The sequence below is a fragment of the Ovis canadensis genome, chromosome 2 (assembly GCF_042477335.2).
Source record: "Ovis canadensis isolate MfBH-ARS-UI-01 breed Bighorn chromosome 2, ARS-UI_OviCan_v2, whole genome shotgun sequence".
Classification (NCBI taxonomy): Eukaryota; Metazoa; Chordata; class Mammalia; order Artiodactyla; family Bovidae; genus Ovis; species Ovis canadensis.
Genome location: NC_091246.1, coordinates 181675001 through 181698532, shown reverse-complemented (window position 1 = coordinate 181698532; position 23532 = coordinate 181675001). Strand labels below are relative to the sequence as shown.

General features: G+C 47.6%; 1 protein-coding gene across 3 annotated transcripts in view; it reads left to right on the top strand.

Moving 5' to 3' along the window:
• Positions 1–23532, top strand: part of MGAT5 (alpha-1,6-mannosylglycoprotein 6-beta-N-acetylglucosaminyltransferase) — a 405616-nt gene that overhangs the window by 373288 nt on the left and 8796 nt on the right. For all 3 annotated transcript variants that reach the window (XR_011254571.1, XR_011254572.1, XM_069577718.1), the window contains exons 16-17: positions 3371–3445; positions 18212–18369. Coding sequence is in view for 1 of the 3 variants with exons in the window: in XM_069577718.1 (XP_069433819.1) it covers positions 3371–3445; positions 18212–18369 (233 nt within the window). In the remaining 2 variants the exon portion in view is untranslated. The remainder of the gene's footprint in view (positions 1–3370; positions 3446–18211; positions 18370–23532) is intronic.

The window sequence follows — 23532 nt, the reverse complement described above, 5'->3', positions numbered from 1 at the left end:
AACTTAATGACTTGTCAGTAGAAATTATTGAAATTAGAGAAACAAGATAAAGAGAGGGGGCATATGAGATCTGTGGAACAGCATCAAACAACCCAACTGATGTGTGATGAGAGTCTCGGAGGAGAGAATGACCAGAAGAAACATTTGTGAAAAGGTGATGGCTAAGAATTTTCTAAAATTGATGAATGACATCAACCTACAGATCTTGGGAGCTCAGTGAAGGCCACGCAGGATAAATATGGAGAAGAACACAGTTAGGTACATTGTAGCTGAACTGCCAAAAATGAAAGATAAGGAAAATAATCTTGAATGTAGCCAGAGAAAAATTTATTACCTTCAGGGGAATAACAGTATGAAAGACGACCAACTTCCTATTGGAAATAATGAAGACCATAAGAGATTCCAGAGGAGCCAGATTGTGTAGAGCCTTTAGAGAGAAAGGCTGCAGAGCCTTTAAGAAATCCCCCCTTAAAGAGGGATTATGGATTTTATTCTAATTATGGTGGGTAGTTTTGAACAGTGGAATGGCATGACCTGTCTTACATTTGAAATCATCAAGAGAAATTACATGAAGTGTCTAACTTAAAATTCTCTACCTAGTAGATAGAGAAGATAAGACTCAACCCGTGGTCTTCTGCCTTCTAAGACCATATCTCATTGACTGGTGCCAAGGCACGTGTCAGGTGGGGCCATGCAGGGGTTAGCTGATCTCAGATTGTAGTTCCCATAGAAATCCCCACTCTGACTTAGAACACTGACTAATGCTAGAGGAGAGAGGAAATCCCACAGGAAGGAAGAAGGTAAAGAGGAGAAAATGAAGGGAAATGTGGGGGGATAGGGAAAGTTTCCAAGGCCAGGAGGGACTGCATGGTGCAGTCTGCAGGCATCCTTCCTGTGGCCATGACTAACAGTTTTTCTTCCACCAGGCAGGATGATCGAACAGCCCCCCCTGCTTCTCCATAACTGGCCCCATCTGGGATTCTCAGTCACTGTGGTTTCACATTCCCTTTCCTTCCATTCCCTCAAAGAGGCCTTGACTTTCCCTGAAGGACTGTTATGCAGAAAACTCTCTCTGTCTCACTGACACACACACACAAAACCTGTGCAACAGATCTAACATTAGAGACTAGCCAGCGCCCAATATTTCTTAAGCTGCAGAGCTTTCCCACACAGAGGGACCCTGTTCCCATCCACAGCAAGATGGCTCATGGAACTTACTGGCAGAGATGGCGTAAGAATATAGTTTCTTTTCCTTTTGGCTCTTCCTTTGTAGGAAAATTGGTTCCTTATCTTTTAGAACAGTGAACTGGCCACAGAGCAGGTAATGAGTCAGCATCCCTTTGGTTAACCTGGGTTTGGATGGTAGGGTGACATAGGAAGAGCCGTTTTTCTGTGTTTATCACATGAGCTCTTGACTTAATTCACTTTCATTTCTAATGGATGCCCTTTGGAATAGGTTGTAGGAATGCCCTTTGAGTGTTTAGTATGCTTCCTACCACATGGGATCTGTTGGTGGCATGACACATGCCGACTGCTGTTTGTTTACCTCACCCTAGAAACCCTCTTATCCCTTTATAGATGAAACTGATATGCCAAGTCCTCTATTATATGTTTTTTGTTGTTGTTCTTATTCCTCCATGTATTTTCCCACAAACATGGGGGGAGACATATTCTCTAGCCAATTAGAGAAAGCTTCTGGAATCACTCACAGGTTGGTTAAATAAATATTCTTTAAAAGAAAATAAAAAGTATACATTGGGTGTAAAGGACTATGTTTGGGTTAGAGAGGGCACAGCAAGTGCAAAAGCTTGGGATGAAAAGATGCCGGCTTGGAAGATGTGAGTCAGTTAAAGAATTTTGTGCTTGTCAGAGATGAACTATCTCGGGACAAAAGGACCTCAGTTCTTGCAGAATAGTCCTGCCCTGGTATGACAGTGCTTATGGCTCTGCCTCTCTTGGCTCTCTCTGGGTGGATGTGGGCAGCAATGGCTGTGTGATATGTCATCTAATTGTGTATTCAAAGACACGTTATGAAAGTAACAATGATAGATAATGAAGATTTCAAATGTAATGTATGAATCAACACAGAAAACGGGAGAATATGCCTTGAGCCCAACTGCTTGGCTTCCCACAGATGAGTATCTTCTCTGTCAATTTCCCATTTTCATCAGGCTTCACCTCACAGATGTTTTGTCCAGGCTTCCACCCTGCAGATTTGAGATAGGCAAGTGCAGACTTAAGAGGGAAGTGGTGAACGTGCCAACTGCTGTTGGGTTCTCTGAAGCTGTGAAAAATTGGATTACTGGTGATTTTCTCCCAAGTGTAATGTCCATTTCAGGTTAATAATGCCAGACGGCTGCCCCTGAAGACACAGGCCTCAGAATGTTGGCATAGGCAGTGCAGAACTCCAACCCACTTTTCTTTCCCTTCCATCAGGTGTCACAATATTGATCAGATTGCCTCCCCCACCCCAGGGAGGCACCTTCTGCTTTATTTGCACCCTCTGATAAAGTCCAGGCCCCTTAGGGTAGAAATCTCAAGTCCTTTGTGGAAATCCAGTGAGCTGCTTTCTAGCCTAGCTCATTAGCTTCCATGATCCTAGTTCTTTCAAGTCTAATCTCCCACTACTTGCTCCCTCTAGAACATCTGCCATATCTTGGTCCTCCCTCAGTCTTGGCTTGCTAGAATCATAGATGATCTTAAGAGCCCAACATTTTAGCAGAAGTTGGCTTTGACCTTCTAGCCTCCTGGGACCTCTTGCTGAAATCTCTGTGATGCGTGATCACTGTGTTTTGATCCTTGAGTTCTTTGGGTACATATTCACCTACCAGTGCAAAAGGAAGTTTTTCACTGTCATGAAATAACTCATCACATGCCTTTCTCAGGGTAGGAGGCCTGCATTCATTTACCAGATGTTTGCTGGTTCCAGTGTGTGCCCTGCTGCTCAGCACCAGGGTACACATGATCCCGCAGCCACGGACCCTGCCCCATAGATCTTACCTTCCAACAACTGACCCTCTCTGTCTTTGCTTGAATGCCTGCCATGTGTTAGACACTGAACTAAGCACTTGACTTTTTCCCTCGATGTAATATTCACCACAGATTCCAAAGCATGGGTATTTCTTATCACCATTTCACACATGAAGGATCTGGGGCTCAAAGATGGTAGTTCATTTGCTCTGGGTCCCACAGCTGATAAGGAACAGGGAGGTTGTGAAGACAGGTCTGCTGATTTCCAAGTTCATATTCTTAGCCCCTCACCTGACTGCCTGCAGGCAGTGGCACCTGAGTGTGGGTGAATCAGTGGAGAACTGTGTACAGATTACATGTCTCATGTCCTCCTCTTTCATGATCTGTTCTGTTTCTGCAGATTGAGCCATACATGCCGTATGAATTCACATGCGAGGGGATGCTACAGAGAATCAATGCTTTCATCGAAAAACAGGTAAGACTCTCCCAAGTCCATCTGCCCTCGCCATTCCCTCCCTGCTGGTACATACCCCAGGCAGCTCGTGAATATGTAAAAGCTCACCATGATTCTGTGGGATTGTCCCGATTTGGAGGATTCCACGAGCTAGATGAGGGCTTCTTGTAATTCTAACATATGAACTGCCGTGGTCACCCAGAGGAGTCTGGCTGTCATTGGAGTAAAAATGTTCTTTGTGGGTGGAAGGTCAAATGGATACTGAAGGGAGGGACTGGATGGTCAAGATGAAAACCTCCTTCACCATCAGACCTGTGCCTTGTCCAGGAACCACACAAAGACTTGGGTGGGGAGGGGGACAGATAGATGGCTCAAAATATGTCAGTAATTCCAAATAGGTAGGACTCTTTAGTGGTTTTCAAACGTTTTTAAAAATAGGATTCCTTTTCAAATGAAACTTTACTTGAAATCCAAGTATATAAAACAGATAAAAGCAAAACTTTACTTCCAAAGCTGGGGAGGGCTCCTAGGGTCCCACCACCCCCAACAGAGTTGGGACACTGTGTCTTGTGCTCAGAGAAGTAAAGGCCAAGAGTGTCATTGCCATCATTTTAAAACCTCTTAATTCCTTAGCCTTCAAAAATAACACAGAGCTAGAAATAGGCAGGCCAAGAGCCCCCATGGGTAGGGGAATATGAGGTCCTGGACCAGGTGCAAGAGATGAGGAGCTCTGCTTCAAAGCAGAGCATCTTAGTGCGATCAAGAGATCTTGACATGTAGGCAGGGAGGACTCTGAAGGCTGAAAGTAGAAATGGTGTGTTCAGAGTGAAAGTAGGCGTGGACTATAGGCCAAGGCAGGTTTCCAAGGAAAGATTTGAGGCCACAGACTGTGGTAAACCATGGACAACCCTGAATGCAGCCGCTGGACAGGGCCAGCCGGAGACAGAGGCTTCAGGGGCCCAGGCCTGATGTTCTGAATGCTTGTTAATGGAAAGAGGGACTACAGTGCAGCCATCCACTGGTGTTCCAGCCCCTCCGCTGAGGCCTTCTGGCCGTATGACTTGGATGTGTTAGTTTCCTCCCCTGCAAAATGAGGATGATACTAGAACCTCAAGCGGCTACTGTGAAATGAGCTAGTACATATGAAGTGCTTGGAACAAGGCCGACACATATGTTCAATAAAGACACACTGTTGCTGTTGATTATTTAATATACATTATAGTATTATTATGTGACAATGTATTCTACAGTAGTATTCATCAGACTTTACCACGAGAGCTGAGCATTTGAATCACTATCTCATTCACTCTTTATATGACACTTAACTCAAGAATGACAGTATCATTATCCTAATGGGGGCAGCTCTTTTCATACAGACTTTACATCCCAACTCATCATCTCATTTATCCTTACAGTAATCCTGGGAGGTAGCAATCATCACCCATTCTCTGGATAACAAGAACCAAAAGTCTCGGCCATAGGGCTCAGGGTTGGAATGATTCCATGCTCTCGGCTTGGAATCAGGGTTGGATGCTGGGTTGGTTTGAGCCCATGCAGGCTTGCGCCAACAGCATTGCCGGAGCCTCAGGCGATGACACTTGTCCCAGAGCTATACTTCCCATCTTCTTTGATCTCAAGAAGCTGCCAGCCCTTCCCCAACGGTGCAGACGGGGATGCTGTGGCCTGTGGCAGTGAGATTTTAACACATCACAGACTTTATACTCTTCCCGGAGGCTGAGATCTTATCAGGATCCCTGCCAAAACCCACTTCCACCTTTGCTGTCTCCACTTCCTCTCACGGAAAATGGTTACTCACCACCACACTGTAAAAAGATATTTTGGATTTTATATCAGAGTATAGATGGTTTACAATACTGTAGTAGTTTCAGGTATACAGCAAAGTGATTAAGTTATACATGTGCATTCTTTTTCAGATCGTTTTCCCATATAGGTTATTTCAGAATATTAAGTATAGTTCCCTGTGCTATACAATGGGTCCTTGTTAATTAGTATATATATATATTAGTGTGCATATGGCTTCCCTGGTGGCTCAGTTGGTAAAGAATCTGCCTGAAATGCAGGAGACCTGGGTTCAATCCCTGATCGGGAAGAGTCCCTGGAGTAGGAAATGGCAACCCACTCTTGCCTGGAGAATTCCATGGACAGAGGAGCATGGCAGGCTACAGTCAATGGGATCGCAAAGAGTCAGACACGACTGTGTGTATGTTAATCCCAAACTCCTAATTTATCCCCTAACCACCACCACCTTTCCTCTTTGGTAACCATAAGTTTTTTTTCTATTGTCTGTGAGTCCGTTTCTGTTTTGCAAAAAAATGTTCATTTATATCAATTTTTAGAATCCACATATAAGTGGTATCATATGATATTTGAAAAGACTATCATATTTATTTGAAGGCCATTTTTCTTTCTTCCCTAAAATTCTTGAATGTCAGCCAGTCTTAGAAGTTATCATGTAACCCATTCTTTTTAAACCTATTACTAGATTTCCCTTCAAACAGGAAGGTCCTGTTACGCAAATAGACCTTGTTAAATGTTCAGTGATGCAGGGCCACACCCAGTTTGGTCCCCTCGACATCCAAGTGCCTAGCCCTCTGCCTGTCAGGGAGAAGGTGAACAAAGCTGAAAGAATGATTAAATGAATGGGAGGGTGATGAGTGTGTGTGCTTTTCATTCCTGTGTGCCAAGATCCGGCAGGCTCATCTTGACCCTAATGACTTGGAGAGACAATTCATAAAAGGGCCCTTCCACACTTCTCCTGGGTAGAGATTTTCTTCTGCAGAGCTCTGCAGCTCACAGAAACCCAGGGGTTTCTTTTCTGCGTGCTGTTATTCATGCATCCGCTCTGTAAGTATTTGTCAACTGGAGGGGACTGCAGACTGTTCCTGGAGTTGGGGAAGAAGAGGTGTCAAAGGATGAGTCTCTGTCCTTAAGTAGCTTCAAGGTCAAGATGATAGGCAGTGCTGCCGCCATTGATTACATCTGTCGCAGCGACTCCCTGGGTGTGCTCTGGGATCGTGTAGCTCAGGTGCAGGGTGGGGATGGGGGAGGGCGGGGAGAGTGTCTGGAAGCACTTTGCGGGAGATGAGTCCTGAAGGCAAAGTGGGGGTCCCTGAGAGGTTGAGATGCAAAGGCCTGGGGGGGAAAAAGGAAATGGTGGTGAATCGGAAGGTTGGCTGTGACTGAAGAGAGAGAGAAGATGCAAGAGGAGGTCGGAGGAGACGCATCCTGAAAAGATGCTGAGGCTCAGCTCAAGAACTCAGAATTTGATTCTGGGACCAGAGGAGGCTGAAGACAGGTTTTAACTCAGGAATAGGGCAGCGATGCTATCAGACTGGTGTTTTAGAAAAGTGACTCTAGGAATCGCTTGTGTTTAGGGGCATTTCTTATTCAGCATTCTGTCAGTGCTGCTAATGAGCAATAACGGGGCCTATTTTGAGTTTATCCTAGGCCTCCGGGGAGGGTTTTCTTGAAGCCATAATGTTCCCCAACTCCAGAAGGAAATTAGGAAGCCAAGACCCCATTGGTTCACAGATCGGATCTTCTGCCTCTTAACGATTAGCTCCAGGCTCTGGTGTTTCAGAGCTTGGAGTGTTCATTACTATCTTCAAAGAGCAGTGAGAGGGGAGAGGCTCTTTCTGGTGTGAACAGGAAAGCCTCAAGCTCTGAAGGGTGGCGGCAGTGCACGCTTGCTGTCTCTTAAATCGTAGGAGCACCACAGCCCTAATTAGGCTGATCTCTGCCTTCAGAGCCCTCCGTGTGATCTGCTAAGGGAATAAGGAAGCTTTTATCCCAGAACCCTTTCAAGGTTGTTCATCACACTCACCCCAGGCAACAGGGGCCAGAGGATTCCATTTGACCGCAATTGAGAAAGCCCTGGGCCTCAGTGTGCACTCTGTTCAGAGTGCTTGACAGCAGGCAACCTCCCTCTCCAGACCAGGTAGCACCCAAAGGGAATGAATCCCGGCTTTAGGAAAACCACTTGCTTTTTCCCTTAATGCCCCCATTCCCTCTACCGTGCTAATAGTGTCAATTTGCATAGCAAGCCCTATTGCATTGCTCTCCAAAAGAAACACCCTCTCCAGCAGTAGGAGCAAGGAGAAAAACCCAATGTATTCTAAGATCCAGAGCACTCTTCTCCCCTAGTCTGGGTGTGTTCAGGCTTGTTAAGTTTCTCATTATGCATTTCTTGGGAAAGACTTCGGTGCTTGCCTCAGGCCAGAAAGTAGAGCAGGTTCTTTTGATGGAATGTCAATACTCAGGTTAATTTCTGAAAGCCATGCTCACGTTATTTTGCAAGGAGCTGTATCATTTATGAGAAAAGCACTCTGGAGATAGGGAGAGGGAGAAAAGAGTTAACTCCAAGAGCCACAGTGGAATCAACTTTAGCTCCTGGGAAATCTGGTTCATGGGGGCCCATCCTGACCTCCAAGGGGGCATGTTCTAGATGCAAGAACAAACCTGGCAGGGAACCTGGATAGCTCCACGTAGAGGGGAGGGTGGAAGCGCCAGGTCACAGGGAAAGAGGAAGAGGAACCGAAACAGGGAGAAGGTTGGCAGTTGCTTAAGAAGTATTCACTGTTTTGAAAAATTGGTGGTTGCTGTTTGCCCAGCCATTCCTGAACCCAGGAGGGTTAAATGGGTAATGGTTGAGTGCTGGGCCCTAGAGTCTAACAGCCAAGTTCACTTCCTGGCTTAGCCCCTACTCTCAGTGACCTTGGTCAAGTTTCCTCTTCTGTACAGTGAGGATACTACTACCTACCCCATGGGGTTGGTAGAGGAATCAAGAAATGAATACATTTTTAAGGCTGAGAAGGTACCTCGCACAGAGTAGGTTCTCTGAAAGCCTTAACTTCTGCTGCAGGAGCCCAGAAACCAATTTACTTGGTTTTCACCTAAAAGACACAGCTTCTTGCAAAACGATGTGAGCACAATCATCCTGTATAGTATTTATAGGGTTTTTACAGGAAGTAGAAAATACAGCTGAAGAGCATGTTGTAAGACCATTTCAGGTGGTTTTTTTTTTTTTTTAGCAACCTTATTGAGATGTAATTTACAGACCCTCAAATTCACTCTATGTAAGGGTACAATTCAGTGGGGCTTTTTGTTGCTGTTAATCATTAGGGTTTGGCAATTACTACCGCAACATTTCCATCACCTAGAAGACTCTTGTGCCCCTGTGCAGTTTCTCAGCATAACGTTTGTAAGGCTCATGTATACTGTAGCATGCTTTAGCATTGCATTCTTTTTCATTGCTGAATAGTATTCCACTGCGTGGACAGACCAGTTTGTTTACCCATTCTCCAACTGATGGACATGTGGGTCATTTCCACCTTTTGGCTTTTGTGGAGAGTGGAGTGCTACCTTGAACATCCGCATGTATGTGCACATGTTTTTGTTTCTCCCAATAGTCTCCTCTGTAGAAGAGTTTGAAATGTGGGCGGTTCATGTCTAAATCTTTGCAACATGAACTTGTTGGCTTGCAGTGTAAAGATCACCATAGAGATTAGTCACCACAGCTCAGCTTCATGACCACCTTCTCTGTTGCCCTTGTGGAAATGTAAATTTGCACCTGCTGCTGGGCATCAGCCCCAGGGGCCACCCATGGACAGAGTTCACTCTGAGGACAGGACAAGTTGAGAATGGCAGGTACCGGCAAGCAACTGAAATGTGTTTAATCCAATCGGTCACGCATGATGAACACTTTTTCTGTGCTTGGCTCTGGATTCTTCTGCTATAACATAAATAACAAATATGCTCCTTACTCCTTACCTAGCTGGCTAAACTTGGCCCAAATCCCAATTTCATAGCCTTGAACCTGCTTCCCACTCCCCACCCTTTTTTTTTCCTTTTGCAAATTCCTGACCTTACTTGCTTTAGATCCTGCTTCCAGACTTGTATCTGAATCCACCTGCACCTGATATGTCATGGTGTAATAACTCAATCAGAGATTTAGCCAGACGTCCACTCAAGGTGGAGGGTTTATGGAGGAGATCCCAGTGCTTCACTCCAAGGGAGCAGCGTCCCCCTCTCCCCACCCCGTCTTCTCCACCTCTTTGGGTGTTAGGTGAATCACATTTTCTCCAAACTGTTACTTAGCCTTTGTTACAAAGGCAGCACCCTTACTTCATTTTCATAGTACGTTGTGTTCATTGGTTCAGAACATTACTTCTCATAAATGTGTTGATTAATAGACCTTTCTTACTATTGTTACTATAGGGAAATTTCATGCTGAAGCAAACTTAGGGAAATTTGGTGACTGGCTAAAATCATTATTAGAGAGGAATGCAGATGTTCTCTGTCTAAGTGAGCTTGTTAACCAGATTGGAAATTACTGTTTATGTCTCTTATGGTTATGTAAAGCTTCTGGGTTAGAATAGTATCTTTTTCTATTTCTATCAAAGCCCCAGGATGCCAAAACCATTCAGTGGTTCTTTATTGAGCACTAATTATCTGCAAAACACTGTGTTTGTGCTAAGCCGCTAACTCCTATTTAGCCTACCAAACCCAGCCCGGAAGTCCCTATTTCCTGGAAGCCTTCACTGACACTACTCCCACCCCTTCCCGTCCCCAGAGTTAATTCTCTCTCTCCTCTCAGTGGCCTTTACATCCTGGTTGGACATCTGTTGTGTACTGTTCTGTAATTTTTTTAAATGTGGGCTTTTGTCCCCAGAGAGACTCTGTCTCATTCACATTCAGATTTCCAGCACCCAGGGCAAGTTTTAATAGTTGTTTGTTAAGTTTTGAATGGATGCCTGAGAGACCCTTCAAAGCCACCCTATGAGCATTTCAGGGAGGTTTGTTGGAAAAAGATGCCTGAGGCTGTCCTCTCTCTCTCTGAGTCTGCACTGCTGTGTTGCTTCCTAACTGTTTCTCTGTTTCTGCTTCTGCTCCTGTCTACTGGTCTCAGCTCAGCAGATCCTGTCACTCCTCTGCCCAGAATTCTCCAGTAGCTTCTATCTCATTCCAAGGAAAAGCCAAGGCTTTATATGGGTAACCACCCCCCACCCCCCGCCCCAAGCTCTGGGTGCTCTGACCTCCCAGATACCATCTCTTCCTACTTCCAACCCCCAACGCATGCACACACACGCATATGCACACCACACACGTATGGGCACACGCACACACACAGAGCTCAGGCTGTGTGGAACTGCCTGCTCCTCCTGGAACCTGCCGGACCCTTTGCTGTCACGGCCTTCGGGCTTCGTTTGCTGCTTTCTGTTATGTCCTTCCCAGACACTTGCATGGCCCATACTTTTCCTTCCTCAGGTCTTTTCTTGAATGTTGCATTCTCAGTGATGCCTTATCTGAATACCCTCTTCCCCAATAGTCCCAATTCCTTATCTTCACTTCATTCTTACTTAGAGAAATTACTAGCTTTTAACATTACATATAATTTATTTATTTTGCTTCTCTGTCTCCCTCACTGAAAAGAAGCTCTATAAAGGCAGGTGTTTTAGTTCCTTTTTTTTTTAAACCAAGTCATCCCCAAGGGCATAGAAAAGTCCCTTGCTTATAATAACAGTAAGAGCCAACCCATGGTGTTTGGTCATGCACATTTCTGAGCACTTTACACAGTATAATTAATTTACTCCCGCTCTCCCCACAGCTCTCTGAGGTAGTTGCTGACATTTTCATCATTTTACAGTTGAGGAAACTGAGGCAAAGAAAGGTTATGGGGCTTGCCAAGACCACTCAGCTGCTCGGAGGAGCTGAGATTCAAAGCTAAGCAATCCAAACTCCAAACCCTTATGCTTTCCTGCTTCATAGCAAGTACAGTATTTGTCAAATGAACAAACGAGTGAGTTGAATGAGTGAACAAGGAGACGAGGCCAGTTGGTGTTGCCCTGTTAGCTGATGCTGAGGTTGAGTGAAACAGAGGACCTCTCACTTTCTGTGAGTACCCAGTGGGGCTGGGCACTTGGGGTGAGAAGAGGTTTATGACAAAGTGTTAGTTGTGCCCTGCAAGCAGCTGGACAAATAGATGGCCCTTGTGGACGATTGTCATAGGTAATCCAGGCAACTGGACGTTTCCCTCTGAACCCTGGCAGCAAATAATGTTCTACCTTGGGATATTTAACATCTCTCGGTGCCCTCTTGCCTTCCCTGGTGGCTCACATGGTAAAGAATCCACCTTCAGTGCAGGAGACCTGGGTTCAATCCTTGGATCGAGAAGATCCCCTGGAGAAGGGAATGGCAACCCACTTCAATACTCTTGCCTGGAGAATTCCATGGACAGAGGAGCCTGGTGGATTGTGTTCCATGGGGTTGTAAAGAGTCGGACATGACTGAGCGACTTAACACTTTCATGGGCACCCTCTTAAGGGTCACTTCATTTTTTATCTCACAGGAGTTATATAAGGACCAAAGACAAATGGTATTATCTGCATTTTAGATGTGAAAGCAGGCAGAGGGAACTTGAGGGGCATTTGTGAAGTCCCGCAGCTGGGAGCCGGAACCATAACTCAGATCCCCACTCCCTCCTGCCTTACCTGTTGCCACATTGACTGGGGACACTTTCATTCTCCCTCTCTTCAAGCCTGTTCACCTTCAGGCTTTCCACATGGTTCACCAAGCCTTAAAAAGGGCCTGCTGCTATTTTCCCTATTTCTTTCTTTTTTTATTTTATTGAAGTATAGTTACTTACAAGGTACTGTGGTTTCTGGTGTACAGCAGAGTGATCCAGTTTTACATATATATAATAGTTTGCATCTGCTAGTCCCAAACTCCCAGTCCAGCTTTCCCTCACCCCCCTGCCCTCTTTGGTAACAGTAAGTCTGTTCTCTGCTTCTGTGAGTCTGTTTCTGTTTCATAGACAAAGCCACGCATCTTATTTTAGATTCCACACATGAGTGATATCATATGGCAGTGATCTTTCTCCTTCTGACTTAACATGACACTCTAGGTCCATCCCTGTTGCGGCAAATGGCACTGTTTCGTTCTTTTCCATGCCTGAGTAGCATTCCATCATGTATATGTATGTATATCATATCTTCTTTTGCCATTTGTCTTTCCATGGACATTTAGGTTGTGTCCATGTCCTGGCCATTGTAGTGCTGCTGTGAACACGGGGGGCATCTGTATCTTCAAATTAGCGTTTTCTCCAGGTGTGTATGCCCAGGACTGGGATTGCTGGATCATGTGACAACTCTAGTTTTAGTTTTTGGAGGAACCTGCATACTGCTTTCCACAGTGGCTGCACCTGTTTACATTCCCACCAATGTATCTTCATTATTTCTGGTCCTACTGGTACCCAGAACAGACTAGTGAGAGGATACCGGACCAGCCCCTGCTGAGCCAAAGCAAGGGTGACCGGGACCCAAGAGTTCATGTGGAGTTGAGTTAAGCTCTCCTGATAAAGGGAACCTGCACTGGGGGCTGCAGGGATTTATTACGAACTGAGCAGGTGGGCTAGGTCTGCCCTGCTTGGGACAAGGCACAATGCTCCGTGTATCCAGCGCTGCCCCGCTTCTGCCCATGCCAGTGCTGCAGTGCCTCCAGAGTCCAATACAGGGCACAGGCCCCACCTCCACAGAGGGACCAGAGGAGGGTGATGAGCATTAAGGGAGCGCCTGCTGTTTGCCAGCCTTCAGCTTAGCTGCATCACCCACAGTCTGGCAGCATCACTCCGTATGGACCAGCAATGGAGGCAGGACCAGGCTGAGCAGTGTGCCGGAGGCCCTGCCCTGGTGAGGCCAGGCCTCAAATCTAGGTCTCAGCTCGGAAGCACATTCCCTGGCCCCACCACCTCCTAGTTTAACATGGAAGAATCTTTCTCCCCGTTTCAGTTTTGTCCCTTGGACAGCGTCACATAACCACATGAGGCTCAGAATGAATAAGAAGCAGTCTGTTAAGAGTCCACCAGACTCAGTAGGTGTAGACACCACCCTCAGCTCTCACTGCCTGTAGGAGGGACATTCTGCAGTGTTCTTACCAAGCTGTAAAAGCCAGCGTCTGCATCTTCAGCTGTCGTGTCCAGTGATCTAGGTTTCCTAGTTGTTTGCCTGTTGTGTACAGTCACACAGTAGGCTTTGGTGTCCATTAGACTTTGAATCTCTTTATTATAATACTTAAAGGCTATAAATGCTATCAGATTTCTCCTAAAGAATTATAGGCAAAGTTGCTTACAGTTGGTCAGTTCAGTCACTCAGTCATGTCTGACACTGCAACCCCATGGACTCAGCATGCCAGGCTTCCCTATCCATCACCAACTCCCAGAGCTTGCTCAGACTCATGTCCATTGAGTCAGTGTTGCCATCCAACAATCTCATCCTCTGTCATCCCCTTCTCCTCCTGCCTCCAATCTTTCCCAGCATCAGGGTCTTTTCTAATGACTCAGCTCTTCGCATCAGGTGGCCAAAGTATTGGCGCTCCAGCTTCAGCATTAGCCCTTCCAGTGAATATTCAGGACTGATTTCCTTTAGGATGGACTGGTTTGATCTCCTTGAAGTCCAAGTGACTCTTAAGAGTCTTCTCAAACACCAAAGTTCAGAAGCATCAGTTCTTTTGCTTACAGTAGCCAGCCAGAAAAACAAACCAAAAAACCAATGCTTAACCTTTTCCAAATATCCATGTACATGCTCAGCTTTGATCAGCAATAACTATGTTGATCATCATGTGTCTTCCTTCCTATTTGATGGACATATTTTCAAAGTTCAGCCAGTAAGTTTCCATACCCTGCCTGGTTAGAGAGTGACAGCCACCAGGGAACACTCAGGGTTCCCATTCAGGGTGCCTGGTCTGCCATCGTGCTGTCACCCTTAGTAACGGGGTCAAGACCGAAATAATTGTGTTACACAGACCTTAGCAACTCCATGGATTATGCTGAAGATGATCACGAATCTGAAGAACTAGACGAGGTCTTCCAGTCCTGGGCTGTGAGATAGCAGGACACTCTGCATACTGTCCTGCTCTGTGGGCTATCAAAACCTTAAACTAGATCCTATTAAACCAGTGCATTTCTATCATCTCTGAATTATTAGACTCTTCTGGAGTCTTCTATTTTCAGCTGATACAAATTAAGGCTGTAGGTTTCCTGACCTCATGCTGTGAAATATTTGTTAAGCCCCAAACTCACTTGGGATTCCCAAGTGGTGCCAGTGGTAAAGAACCCGCCTGCCAATGCAGGAGATGCAGGAGGGTTTGGATCCCTGGGTTGGGAAGATCTCCTGGAGGAGCAAATGATAACCCACTCTAGTATTCTTGCCTGGAGAATCCCATGGACGGAGGAGCCTGGCGGGTTGTAGTCAGTGGCACTGCAGAGTCTGAAGCCACTGAGCACACACTCACTCAGGCTCAAGCATGTGCATCCTCACATGACAGGATGTAATGTGGGAGCCGACAGCAAGTTCATCTTGCTGGTGGGATCGCAAGCCCTGATGAGGAGACTGGAATAGAAGCCTACTTGCCGGTTACCTTCCTCCACATGTAATAGCATCACCTCTTTTTGGAAGGAAGTGGGGAGAAGCAGGAACCATAAGATACCATCAGTTTCATCACCTACATTTTTCTAATGAGGAAGCTGAGGTTTGAAACAGGAAAAATGCAAACAGCACAGAAGGGCGCCTTGGATGCAGCTCTGGCCTGCTCAGGGACCTCACTGCTCAGGGACCCTGCAGAGCCCAGTCCTCCTGTAATGCTCCACGTGACCAACAGGGGGAGCATGGAACCTGTCCCTGCTGGCTCCAGTTCTGAAAGCCTGAGATGGTTAACCAGCTCCCCATCCACAAAGAGGATAGACAGAAAGCAAGAGGAAAAAGAATATTCCAGAAGGACGTACATTGAAAAGCAAATTCCCTGATGATCCCTGACCCCGTTACCCATTTCCTCTTCTTTGTGATGCCAGAGATATTCTTACAGGAACACAGGCCTGATTATGTGTATTGACACAAATGGAAACACATTATATACCAGCATTCGACCTATTTTTTTCTCTTCTCAATTTGTACTGGGCATATTTCCATGTCAGGGCATAATAACCTGTTACATTGCTTGGTTTTCTTTGTATCTGAACAGTTACCTGTTTAAATACAACCTTTAGATTGTTTTACTTCAGTTCAGCCCCTCCTGTGGACTGCAGCACACCAGGCTTCCCTGTCCATCACCAACTCCCAGAGTTTGCTCAAACTCATGTCCATCGAGTTGGTGATGCCATCCAGCCATCTCATCCTCTGTTTCCCCCTCTCCTCCTGCCTCCAATCTTTCCCAGCATCGGGGTCTTTTCTAATGAGTCAGCTCTTCCCATCCAGTGGTCAAAGTATTGGAGCTTCAGCATCAGTCCCTCCAATGAATATTCAAGACTGATTTTCTTTAGGATTGACTGGTTTGATCTCCTTGAAGTCCAAGGGACTCTCAAGAGTCTTCTTGAACGACACAGTTCAAAAGCATCAATTCTTCAGTGCTCAGCCTTTATGGTCCAACTCTCACCTCCATACATGACTACTGGAAAAACCATAGCTTTGACTAGATGGACCTTTGTCAACAAAGTAATGTGTCTGCGTTTTTATGCTGTCTAGATTTGTCATAGCTTTTCTTCCAAGGAGCAAGCGTCTTTTAACTTCATGGCTATAGTCACCATCTGCAGTGATTTTGGAACCCAAGAAAATAAAGTCTGTCACTGTTTCTCTTGTTTCCTCATCTATTTCCCATAAAGTGATGAGACTGGATGCCATGATCTTAGGTTTTTGAATATTGAGTTTTAAGCCAGCTTTTTCACTCTCCTCTTTCACTTTCATCAAGAGACTCTTTGGTTCTACTTTGCTTTCTGCCATAAGGGTGGTGTCATCTGCATATCTGAGGTTGTTGATATCTCTCCCAGCAATCTTGATTACAGCTTGTGCTTCATCCAGCCTGGCATTTCGCATGATGTCCTTTGCATATAAGTTAAATAAGCAGGGTGACTATATATAGCCTTGACGTACTCCTTTCCCGATTTGGAACCAGTCCATTGTTCCATGTCTGGTTCTAACTGTTGCTTCTTGACCTGCATGCAGCTTTCTCAAGAAGCAGGTAAAGTGGTCTGAAATTCCCATGTCTTTAAGAATTTTCCATAGTTTGTTGTGATCCACACTGTCAAAGGTTTTGGCTTAGTCAATGAAGCAGAAGTAGATATTTTTCTGGAATTATCTTTTCTATCTATGATGCAATGGGTGTTGGCCATTTGCTCTCTAGTTCTTCTGCCTTTTTCTAAATCAAACTTGAACATCTGGAAATTCTTGGTTCACATACTTTGAAGCCTAGCTTGGAGAATTTTGAGCATTACTTTGCTAATGTGTGAGATGAGTGCCATTGTGCGATAGCTTGAGCATTCTTTGGCATTTCCTGTCTTTGGGATTGGAATGAAAACTGACCTTTTCCAGTCCTATAGCCACTGCTGAGTTTTCCAAATTTGCTGGCATATTGAGTGCAGCACTTTAATAGCATCATCTTTTAGGATTTGAAATAGCTCAGCTGGATTTCTATCACCTCCACTAGCTTTGTTGATGATAATGCTTCCTAAGGCCCACTTGACTTCACACTCCAAGATGTCTGGCTCTAGGTGTTTAAACACAACCTTTTAATACAACCTGTTTATATACAACCTTTAGGTTGTTTCAAGTCTTTCACTTCTCCTCTCGACAATATTGCATAGGTTTCCTCGTGTCCTGAGTATGTTTCTTTGCCCCACGTGTCCCATATGTTTGGGGTGCATTCCTCCAAGTAGAACTGAGAGCCCAGGATCCTAACCATCACTGGGTACCCCGAGGTCTAGCCCACCCCCAAAGAAGTTAAACACAGCTTGTCTTCTGCAGGTTGGATGGCCCAGAGATTTGGAAGGCTTTGACTAGGGTTCCATCAGCAACATTGAAGCAGAGCGGGCTCTGGGTGCCAGTGGTATCTGAGTTCCCACCCCCGGTACCTGTTCAGACTTGCTCCTGGCATGGCTGAGATGAAAGCTGGGGTCCCAGGTCGGGGAGAGTTCCTGCTCCTCACCTGCCCTGTCCCTGGTCCCACTTCACCTTTCTCCTCTCCGCTCAGCTTATCCATGCTGCCCGCGTTTCCTCCTGGTCCTCCCCGCCCATGACTCCCTTGGACGTGTGCGTTTCCCCCGCTCCCTGTAGATCCTGGGAATGACCGACCAGCCCCACCCTGAGACACCCCCACCTCCCCTGCCTCCGGGTGCCTCTCCTCTTAGGGGTACCAGGTGACTTCACCTCCTATCCCACATCCTCAGACAGCTTCTCTAGCCATTGAATTTGTGTTATAATTGTTTCAACCAACTGAGCTTCTATCAAGACCATGTCCCCACAATAGGTTCTATTCCAGAGACCTACAGACCTCTTTTGCTTCCCTGAGTTGAAACTAGCACTCACAAAACAGTGTTATATTAGGTAACCGTTGTTAAATTCTATGTCATATTAGGTAGTCGCTGAAAATGTCTTAGGAATTAGGGCAGAGGGAACAGAACAGCTGGTGAACGTGGGCCTGGAGATGGGCCTTCAAGGGCGGAGACTTTAAATAGCTCGACTGTATCATCATGGACAGTGACATGAAGGGATAGCTCCTGTTACTGCAGGCGCGGTGCTGGGCATAGGAAGCTGGTGATTAGAGGTGTCAAGGCCAAGGCCGTGTTCTAGCTGAGATCCCAACCTGAGTCCATCTGGCTCCCATCCGCTGACCCTCTCTGCTCTCGCATAGCCGGTGCCCCAGCTTGTTGGGACTGTTTGGCAGACTGAGGATCCCCCGCTTGCATCCCTGGTCCCTTGACTGACAGTTTCATTGTCATTCTAGGACTTCTGCCACGGGCAAGTGATGTGGCCACCCCTGAGTGCCCTACAGGTAAAATTTGCTGAGCCCGGGCAGTCCTGCAAGCAGGTGTGTCAGGAGAACCAGCTCATCTGTGAGCCGTCCTTCTTCCAGCATCTCAACAAGGACAAGGACCTGCTGAAGTAAGTGCCGGAGCACGGAGGGGCGGCTCCGCATCCAGCTCACCTCGGGCTTACAGTTGGGTTGACAGGGATGAAGTTTGCGTTTCTAGGCTCTAGGTTCAGGGGCTGTTGGAATATATTGTGGAGAAGGAGCAGGTCACACCACGTCTCCCCCTACCCAGAGAAAGTTGGCCTAGCATTTTTACTGTTAGGTAGATGAGCTCACCTGGCCTGCTGATACATTTAGAATTCAAATGGGGGTGTTGTATGTGCATAAATAATGCCAAGTCTGGGCTTGGAGATGGTGGGAGGTGTCAGTTAGCTAATTCATACCCAAGAAGCGTAAGAGCCAAGATGGGCCCCGAACCTCAAGCGTGGATGGACCCGCCCCTGAGGTCCCAGGCTGAAGCCAGGTCCCCAGATGGCATCTAGCAGAGTGATTCGACCCTGGAGTCAGGGAGGAATGAAAAATATGGGCAAGGACCTGGCACAGAACTGCCCACAGCAAATCCCCTGCTGCCCTCCCCTCCTGCAGCCCCATCCCCTTGGCACTTTATTCCAGCCCTTGTGGAATGAGTGCATCACAGCGGCTGTGAGCCTGGCCCTGCCAGGTCCCTGAGGGTCCCCTAGCAGGGTGGCGGGCACAGCCCTGGGATCACAGCCCAGAGTCGCCCAGTGGGGTCTCTCTCTCGCCAGCGTTGCTTCCCTGTGCTGCTTCTGTTACTTACAGTTGTCGTTGTTGTTGTTTAGTCAATAAGTCATGTTCAACCCTGCCACCCCGTGGTCTATAGTCTGCCAGGCTCCTCTGTCCATAGGATTCTCCACGCAAGAGTACTGGAGTGGGTTGCCGTTTCCTTGTCCAGGGCATCTTCCAGACCCAGGGAATGAGCCCACGTCTCCTGCACTGGCAGGCGAGTTCTATACCACTGAGCTACCGGGGAAGCAGTTACTGTCAGGAACACCGTTAATTTCCTTTTGTGGTGGCATTTTGAGTTTGGCATTTTCCAGATTTTCATCTGAGGTTTCTTCTGGCCTCTGACTCATGACCTCAGTCAGGGCTAAATCTGTGCCTCAATATTTATCGCACCCACCCTGGGCTTGTGACTCAGCTGGTAAAGATTCCACCTGCAATGAGGGAGATGTGGGTTCGATCCCAGGTTGGGAAGATCCCCTGGAGAGGGGAAAGGCTACCAACTCCAGTATTCTGGCCTGGAGAATTCCATGGACTGTATATGGGGTCAAAAAGAGTTGGTCATGACTGAGCGACTTTCACTCACTGGGTCACAACCTAGTTAATTACTCATCACCTCCCTCCCAACCTTAATAGCTCCAATGTGGTGTTTTCCCCTAGGGGATTTGTTCTCCCAACCCCAGATATTCTGCAGAGCAGTCATTTGGTCCCAGTCTTTTTTTTTAACTTATTTATTAGCTGCGCTGGGTCTTTGTTGCTGCACAGTTTTCTCCAGTTGCAGCGAGTGAGGACTACTCTGGTTGTGGTGCATGGGCCTCTCATTGCAGTGACTTCTTTTGTTGTGGAGCATGGGCTCCAGGCACTTAGGCTTCAGTAGTTGTGGAGCCTGGGCTTAGTTGCTTTGTGGCATGTGGGCTCAGTAGTTGGTTGCTTCCAGGCTCTGGAGCACAGATCAGCAGTTGTGGTACACAGGTTGGCATGTAGGTTCCTCCCCACCCAGGGATCAAACCTGTGTCTTCTGCAATGGCATGTAGATTCTTTACCACCTGAGCCACCAGGGAAGCCCCTGCCCCAGTCTTAGGGAACAGCGTGGACTCAGGGCTCCAGGCTTACAGGTCTCCATTCTGGCTTCACGCCCTGTTAGAGCACAGTTGGCCACTGCATTTATCTGGGCACAGTGGTCTGAGCTGGCCTGGCCCTGCCTGTAAGCCTTATTATGCTCACCTCAAGTAATAAGGTGTAAAATCTTTTTCAGAGAGGAAACGTGATCTCTAGCATCTTGCCTGCAGGGCTCCTTTCCTGAGGGGGATTCTATTTTTTCTCTTTTTTTTTTTACATGAAGACCAGGATCAGAGGTGGCCTCAATTCCACCAGCAGAATAGAGGCCAGACCAGCAGAGTTGGTCGGCATCCTGTTCTGCAGCCGTGTGAGAGGCAGCGCTAGTCTGATGTCTGTGATGCTAGAAGCTTCTACCTCCAGAGTACATGTCCCCAATTCTAAGTGCAGGAGGAGCTTCCCACTCACCCCGGTTGCAGACCACTCCTGTACCAAGGTGGCTTCCTGACAACCCTGAGTGTCTCCCTCTGTTTGACAGGAAGTCTGGCGTTACTAGGGACAGACTGCTAGCCATCCACACCCAACTGTCCACATGCAGCCCCGCCTACCTCTGGAGGAGGCAACCCTGATGGGGCTGCACAGAGGCGTGGGCCTTCCTGGCCAGGCCGGGGGCTCAGAGAGCCCAGCGCCCCAGCAAGCCTGTAGGGGAACAGGAAGGGGAGCCAATGGACCCATTTCCTCTGTTCTGTCAATCTTCCCACCTGTAAAATAGGGACATCCCCAGTGATGGCGAGCCAGTATACAGCACAGTCCTTTCCTCCAGGATGTGGGCCACAGAGCAGGCCTGAAGTCGCCAGGCCTGAAGTCGCCAGGCTGCGACCAGAAAAGCCAGTCCCCCGCCCCCACCTCAAACCCCACCCCACTCCTCACCAGCAATCCCAGCAATCCCGGCAATCCCGTACACGAGGCTGAGCCCAGGGGAGAAGAAGGACTGGGTGAGGGGCTACCTTGGGCCAGGCCCTTTGCCAAGGCATTACCTAGCAGCCCCCTGCCACCTATCCCCTTGTAGATCTGTGGGTTTTCTCCCTAGAAGGCTGCTGCAAATGCTAATTTTGCAATAGAGCTGCCTGAAATTAATTTTCTGAGCATAAGAACCCTATTGAATGCCTTTGTTTCTGCATTTGTAAATACTGATAATGTCGTAGCTCTCTGGCGGGTCTGCTGAGTGCCTCCTCAGCGCAGCCATCCTGGCTGATCCACGTTCATGGCCACTTAGCAGTGAGCGGCGCCTCCCAGCCCTGCTGCTGCTTCTCCCCCAGCCTGGGGCCGGGCTCTGAGTTTAAGCTCCTTTCCGCCTCCGGGTGTCCCCGGCCTTGCAGCATGCCTTGATGTGGCAGATGTCAAGGGTCCCGTGCTGTCACTTTGACTTGGGGAGTCAGGCAGCTGGTCTTGGGGCTCCTGCTCAGGCGGGGCTATGGGAGTGACCGAGACGAGACCACAAACCCCTGTGCACAGAGCACACGTGATTCAGGTGTGACCTCATTTGACCCAGACCAGGCCCTGTGAGGTCAGAGGACAGAAATCCTAGAAAGAGCTGGAGTCCATGCTGATGGGGTCCGGGGGGAGCACCTCACCCCCAGAAACAAACACACGTTAGTGGAAGACCTCCTTTGTAATGTTGCTACCTTTACCAGTTGTATCCTCTAGAATATTAATGTATTGAGTTTGGGGTGGTTTTTTATTTCTTTGAAGAGGAATTCTAAGCCATGAAGCCTGGACTGTGAGCTCTGTGGTGCCTTAGTGCCTCAGAGCGGTGACAAGGGAGCTTGGGGAGACTTGGTGGATACGGGGCTAGGATTAGCAAGGTGTGGAGCGGGGGAGGAGGTGGGGAGGAGGGAGACCAGCAGGTGGGGCCCGGCCTCCTTCCTTTCATCCTGCATGGGTGTGTGTGGAGAGGGCTGCAGGGCTTCTGTCCTCTTGGGAAATAGGCAGCCCCATGGGAAGGAGGAGGCTTGGCCTTTTTCTTATTTCAAGAGCTCTAAGCTCTCCGGTGAAGGCTGAAGGGCCTCAGAAGCCCCAGTTCCTATCCTGTGAGAGAAGACGTTGAGGGCAGTTAGAGAGAGAGAGGCGAGCACCCCAGGGCTGCAGAATGGAAACAGCACAACGGGTGTGTGTGTGGTGTATGTGGGTGTGTGTAAGAATGGAAAGAGCACAACAGGTGTGTATGTGTGTGTATGTAAGATGGAAACAGCACAAGGTGTGTGTGTGGGGGGGGTGTATGTAAGAATGGAAACAGCACAAGGTGTGTGTGTGTGTGAAATGGAAATAGCACAAGGTTGTGTGTGTGTGTGTAAGACGGAAACAGCACAAGGTGTGTGTGTGTGTGTGTGATGGAAACAGCACAAGGAGTGTGTGTAAGATGGAAACAGCACAAGGGGTGTGTGTGTGGGTGTGTGTGTGTGTGTGTGATGGAAACAGCACAAGGTGTGTGTGTGTGTGTGTGTGTGAGATGGAAACAGCACAAGGTGTGTGTGTGTGTGTGAGATGGAAACAGCACAAGGGGTGTGTGTGTGTGTGTTGTGTGTGTGTGTGTGTGAGATGGAGACAGCACAAGGTGTGTGTGTGAGATGGAAACAGCACAAGGCGGGTGTGTGTGAGTGAGATGGAGACAGCACAAGGTGTGTGTGTAAGATGGAAACAGCACAAGGTGTGTGTGTGTGTGTGTGTGTGTGTGACGGAAACAGCACAAGGGGGGTGTGTGTGTGTGTGTGTGTGATGGAAACAGCACAAGGGGTGTGTGTGTGTGTGTGTGTGTGTGATGGAAACAGCACAAGGTGTGTGTGTGTGTAAGATGGAAACAGCACAAGGTGTGTGTATGTGTGTGTATGTGAGATGGAAACAGCACAAGGTTGTGTGTGTGTGTGTGTGTGTGAGAGAGAGGTGGAAACAGCACAAGGTGTGTGTGTGTGTGAGAGATAGAAACAGCACAAGGGGGGTGTGTGTGTGTGTGTGTGTGAGATGGAAACAGCACAAGATGTGTGTGTGTGATGGAAACAGCACAAGGCGGGTGTGTGTGTGTGTGTGTGAGATGGAAACAGCACAAGGGGTGTGTGTGTGTGTGTGTGTTGTGTGTGTGTGTGTGTGAGATGGAGACAGCACAAGGTGTGTGTGTGAGATGGAAACAGCACAAGGCGGGTGTGTGTGAGTGAGATGGAGACAGCACAAGGTGTGTGTGTAAGATGGAAACAGCACAAGGTGTGTGTGTGTGTGTGTGTGTGTGTGTGACGGAAACAGCACAAGGGGTGTGTGTGTGTGTGTGTGTGATGGAAACAGCACAAGGGGTGTGTGTGTGTGTGTGTGTGTGTGTGTGTGTGATGGAAACAGCACAAGGTGTGTGTGTGTGTAAGATGGAAACAGCACAAGGTGTGTGTATGTGT